The sequence below is a fragment of the Rhincodon typus genome, chromosome 39 (assembly GCF_021869965.1).
Source record: "Rhincodon typus isolate 14 chromosome 39, sRhiTyp1.1, whole genome shotgun sequence".
NCBI lineage: Eukaryota > Metazoa > Chordata > Chondrichthyes > Orectolobiformes > Rhincodontidae > Rhincodon > Rhincodon typus.
In genome coordinates, this window is record NC_063370.1 from 10,022,369 (window position 1) to 10,028,368 (window position 6,000).

Sequence of the window (6,000 nt, forward strand, 5' to 3'; positions counted from 1 at the left end):
AGTTACTAATTGTCCCTCCTAATCTAATGTCATCTACAAACCTGGATTCCTCTCTGTTTAACTAAGTCAGAGATAATTGTGGTTAAAATGTTGAGTTTAACCATTCGTCTGCCCTGCTATTGCGCTCATCGAGGTTCAAGTCTGGTGTAGTGGTAATATCACTGGACTAGTAATCCAGAAGATGTGGGTAGGTGGGTTTGTATTCCACATCAGATGCTGAAATTTGAATTTAATAAAATCTCACATTAGGGTTGGTATTGTTTCTTAAAAAATCATTTGCTTCACTGATGCCTTGCCATCTTTACTAGTCTGGACTACATGTGAGTCCAGACCCACAGCAATGTGGTTCACTCTTAACTGCCCTCTGGGCAATAAATGCTGGTCTAGCCAGTGACATCCACATCCCACAATTAACTTTTTTATTAGAAAATTGTTCTGAAGGAGCTACTAGAATCTAATTGGTGGGAGTAATGTCATTGAGAATAAATGTGTGCTGATCAGACTAATTTGGTCATACTTGACTTGAGTTTAACAGTTTGGCTGAATGTTTTGAGGAATATGGGAGATAAAGAAAGGTCTTTGAATGTTGTCGATATAGATTCCCAGAAGATTCCGTGCATACTTGTGTAAAAGTCGATTTTCTGAGAATCTTCAGGTTAAAAAGGAGTTGGAGGGGGTCGACTTTTAAAGTAAGCGGTAATGTTTTGGAGGGGCTTCGCTTCAACTAAAAAGTTATGGGGAGTCATTGTCGAGGTGTATGGAAACATCTAATTAGCATTTACAGCTCTTGGGCTGTCTTGTAGTGCCCCTGGGCTAGAAGTCTTGGGTTCAAGTCCCACCTGCTCCAGATGTATACTGTAACATACTGGAACAGGTTAATTAAGAAAATAGTGTCCTGAAGTTGTGTTCAGAGGAGTTTCCTGCAGTAGTCCAACAGGAAAGGATGTGCACAGTTTGATACAGATATCTGTGTGACATATATTTACAGTTCACTGTGTAACATACCGTTTACTGTATACAGCGCTCTGTGTAACATAATTTAATATATACAGCTGCCTGTGTAACGGCCTGCCTAATATATTCAGCTTTCTGTGTAACACTGTTTTCAATATTTTCTAACCAACCTATTCAGGGATGTTATGGCACACCTCTGGAGCAGGAGGGACTTGAACCTGGGTCTCCTGGCTCAAAGATAGGGACCCTACTACCACAACACAAGAGCCCCCACCCATTGTTTAGATGAATAGCTGGAACACCTAGGTAACCTCAATGAGAAACTCTACCTTTTAACAAGCAAAATGTCACCTCATTTTGGGGCTTGAAAATGTCCCAACCCCAGCCCCAGATTTTCGACCCTAAACACCGCATTGAGAAGCCCAGGTATAAAATGCTAAGGTCCTTGTGCACTGGCCTATCTTGTTATACAGCTCCATGTGTTAACACATTTACATGATATATTAGATTCTCCGTTATGTCGATCACATGGTCACCAGATCGCTCCATATCCCCACATCATGTATCACTAGATCACTCACTGCGTAGATGTAGAAGCCGATGTGGTAGAAATCAATCTTATCTTTCTTGCGACGATATTTCTGCAGGAGTTCCACAGCAATTGTGCAGGTGAGCTCATCATCATCCGGATCATCATCCGTCTCAAATAGCCTCAGTCTGAACTGAGGGTTTGTCGAAAATGTGTCTGGGTTTGGGGGTGAGGGTAGAGAAATCCAGAAAGAATAATCGATTAGTTGCCGTTAGATGAACTCTTTGTCCAGGTTTTTTTATTGAATTCAAATTTCAGCACCAGTCAGCAGGATTTGAACCAATGCCCCAAAACCTTAACCTGGGATCCTGGATTATTAGTCAAGTGATGGTACAACTAGATTCATAGAGTCATACAGCACGGAAACAGACCTTTTGATTTACCTCATCCATGCCACCCGGATCTCCTAAACTGAACTAGTCCCATTTGGCTGTATTGGGCCCATATCTCTCTAAATCTTTCCTATTTATGCACCTGTCCAAATGTCTTTTAAATATAAGTGTACTCACCTCTACCACTTCCTGTGGCAGCTTGTTCCATTTACGCACCACCCTCTTTGTGAAAAAGTTGCCCTTCAGGTCCCTTTGAAATCTTTCCCCTCTCACCTTAAACCTGTGCCCTCTAGTTTTGGCTCCTGGGGAAAAATTTATAAACCTTTTTAAGGTCACCCTTCAGCCTGCTACGCTCCAGAGAAAAAGGCCCCAGCCTATCAAGTCTCTCCTGATAACTCAAACCCCCAGTTTCAGTAACATCCTTGTAAATCTTTTTTCCACCCTTTCCAGTTTAATAACAGTCTTCCTATAGCAGAGCGACTAGAATTGCACACAGTACTCCAAATGTGTCCTTACCAATGTTTTGTACAGCCCTGATATGATGTCCCAACTCCTTTATTCAGTGCTGTGACCGATGAAGGCAAGCGTGGCAAACACCGCCTTCGCCACTCTTTCTACCTGTGATGCCACTTTCAAGGAACTATGTACCTGCACCCCTAGGTCTCTCTATTTGACAGCACTCCCAGGGCTCTACCATTAACTGTATAAGTCCTGCCCTGGTTTGTCTTACCAAAATTCATCTAAATTAAACTCCATCTTCCATTCCTTGGCCCGCTGGTCCAGATCATCAAGATCCCGTTGTACTCTGAGATAATCTTCTTTACTGTCCACTGTATCACCAACTTTGATGTCATCTGCAAACTTACTAACCATGCCTTCTACGTTCTTCTCATCCAAATTATTTATATAAATGACGACCACCAGTGGACCCAGCACCAATTCTTGTGGCACACCGCTAGTCACAGATCTCCAGTCTGAACAACAACTCTCTACCACCACCCTCTGTCTCCTACCATCAAGCCAATTCTGTATCCATTTGGCTAGCTCTCCCTAGATCCCATGTGATCTCACCTTACTAACCAATCTACCATGTGGAATCTTGTCAAAGGCCTTCCTAAAGTACACGTAGACAACGTCTACCGATGTGCCTTCATCTGTCTTCTCACCTCTTCAAAAAACTCAATCAAGTTTGTGAGTCATAATTTCCCGTGCACAAAGCCATGCTGTCTCTGCCTAATCAGTCCTTGCCTTTTCAAATGCATGCAGTTCCTGTCTGTCAGAATCTCCTCCAACAACTTAGCCACCACTGATGTCAGGCTCAGGTCTGTAGTTCCCTGGCTTTCCCTTGCAGCCCTTCGTAAATAATAGCACTACATTAGCCATTCTCCAGTCTTCAAGCACCTCGAACGTGGCTGTCATTGATACAGGTATCTCTGCTTGGCGCCCTACAGTTTCTTCCCTAGCTTTCCACAATGATGGTGACATCACCTCCCCTTAATCAAAGCTTTCACAAGAGAATTGGATAGTTATCTGAAGAGAAATTATTTGGCGGTTACTGGCGACAGCTGAGGGAGTGGGTCTTGCTGGCCTACTCTTGTGGAGGGTTGGCACTGAATGGGCTCCTCTGTATCTGTAACCATTCTGTAATTGAGCATTATCAACCATTAGTGTTTTGTATTTCATCTTTTGCCCAGTGATGCTAGGTTCCCCATGTTTCCACTCACCCCTCCTGAAGAGAATAGCTACACCCCTCTCCACATGCTGTAACCTCAGCTTGCATGCATTGAGCACTCCAGAAGTTCTGTGTCTCAACTACACCCTCCCTCAAGCATGTCTGCCACCTTACTTTCCCATGATTTACAAAGCGAGCATCACACTGGCACTAGCTCATCCATTTAGGAAGCTCCTTGATCACATTCTCAGATTGTTGCAAACAACTGAAATTGAGATTAACCCCTTCTCTTGTGTGGTCACTGTTGAAATATGAATGTATGGCAGACCAATTTTGCACAGTATACTTCTAGCTGCCTGCTTGTTCTTTTTGCTTGGAGATTTGAAGAGAAAGGTTAGCCAAGACATTTCCTGTCCACATGGGCCATGAACCTGTGATCCAAAAGATGGCACCTCCACTGCTCCATTCTCTCAGTATGGCATTGGAAGTGTCAGCCTGGTTGATGGGAGTGAGACCCAAACACATAATCTTCTGATTCTTAATAGCCTCTAATGCTGAGTGGAATTTCAGGCTTGATCTTCAATCCCAAAGGAAAGAAGCAAGGTGTGGAAAGGGGGTTCTTCTTTATTCTTACATGGGATTTGGGCATTGCTGACAGGGCCAACATTTGTTGACCGTACCTAAGTACCCATTGTTCCATTGCAAAGTTAACCACATTGCCGTGCATCAGGAGTGACGTGTAGGCCAGATTTCCTTCCGTAAAAGTCTTGAGTGAACCAAATGGGTTTCTACAAATAATCAATGATAGTGGTTATGGTATGAGGTTAACTTTAAAGCTCCAGATTTAATTGTTGAGTTTAAATGGACTTGAACCTAAATCAATAGAGTATTAACCTGGGCTTCCTAATCTAGCAACATTACCAACACCCCACTATTTCCCTTGAATCTGGAATGTGACAAACTTCGGTATGTTTGTGCAACTATTGCACAACATGTTTAGGTAGATTAGACAGTCTGTTAATCACCTGTGGGTGCCATTTCACTAACAGGGTTTGTCTGCAGAGAGACTTAATCTCCTCTGAAATCCCACTTGAAAAAGCATGCTCACAGTCGAGCACAGGCCAGAACTTGCTTAAAGGATATGGCACAGACAGGTTGGTGTAACGGATGAGCAAGTGGCAGATTAAATTCAATGCAGAGAATTGCAAGGTAGTCGGAACAGTGACAACATAAATAAAAGGGTACAAAACCAAAGGGGGTGCAGGAGCAGTGGGATCTGAGCCTAATGTACACAATGTACTGCCTGAGAGTGCAGGGGAGGCAGGTTCAGGTGAAGTTTTCAAGGGTGAAACTGGGTCTTTATCTGAAAAGGAAGAATGTACAGGGTTTCGGAGGAGAAAGTTACAGAATGGTGGGAAGGGAATTGCTCAAATGCTGTTGACATGATGGACCAAACAGCCTCCGTCTGTCATACAACCATCCTATAATTCTGATTTTAAAGTGATCGTGAAGATAGGAATTATTTTCTCTTGTGCTGTCAGGCACATTACCAACAGCCCCCTTCCCTTCTCTTCCGCAGCCCAAATTGCTGCTGCATCATAACATGCACTGACTTGACTTACCTACTGTGTTTGGAAACTGAACTCTACCCACAGTATGTAAGTATGGCCCAGGATCCAGTTTGCCAGAGAGCACATGACAGATTGAGTCCAGAGCTGACTCCTCCTAACTCCCTACACATAACTGCCTCCTTTGCGGGGGAGGGGTTTTAAGACTGAACCACATTGCTTTGGAAATCAGGAACATTGAAACACAGGGAATAGTAGAGCTTGAGAATCAATACACGTAGGTTGTAATGATATTCATTTATCAGATCTTGGTTTTGAATTTTTTTCAAACTCGGTACCTGCCAACCTGGGCATTGCCCCTTTACCAGGGTCTCAGAACTTGTAAGATTTAGTGCCAATCACTAAGGGAGTAAGGGCTTGGGAGGCACAGGGCACACTGGCTTCTGACAATAATACCCTTACCTTCGTTAGTACATCCGCCAGCACTGATTCCTGACATCCACTTCCCCTCATGAGAGGTAATGGTCCAGATGCAGTCGGTGCTATGTGAGCAGAGAGGTTGCAGATTACACAGCTCAATCCGGGTGAAGTTCTCAACAAGAATTTTGGCTGGCATCCTGTATGAGAGGGGATAGTGGTGGAGATGTGGTAAGACACAAGGCAAAAGATCAGAAAGCTAACAAAGTGCCTCTTGCACTCACTCGACTCTGCACTTAATACCTGGCAGGGGTGGAAAATCTCTATTTGCAGTGAGAGTTCTACTTTAAAAACCAAGGGAACAATTGGTGTCTGAACCTTTCCAAGCCCCACCGATTAACACCAATCCCAGCGTTAAAACAGAAGTAATCTTCCTTGAGATAACAAGGTGTAGAGCTGGATGAACAC

The 6,000-nt window shown here is 43.6% G+C and overlaps 1 protein-coding gene and 1 long non-coding RNA gene across 2 annotated transcripts in view; one reads left to right on the forward strand and one right to left on the reverse strand.

The window, feature by feature from the left end:
* The window catches only part of LOC125487297, a 55,370-nt gene that overhangs the window by 19,433 nt on the left and 29,937 nt on the right, over positions 1–6,000 (forward strand). The window lies entirely within an intron of this gene.
* Positions 1–6,000, reverse strand: part of capn12 (calpain 12) — a 46,822-nt gene that overhangs the window by 16,200 nt on the left and 24,622 nt on the right. The window contains exons 9-10 of the mRNA XM_048618271.1: positions 5,578–5,732; positions 1,536–1,699 (exon numbers count right to left, since the gene is read on the reverse strand). Of these exons, the coding sequence (XP_048474228.1) occupies positions 1,536–1,699; positions 5,578–5,732 (319 nt within the window). The remainder of the gene's footprint in view (positions 1–1,535; positions 1,700–5,577; positions 5,733–6,000) is intronic.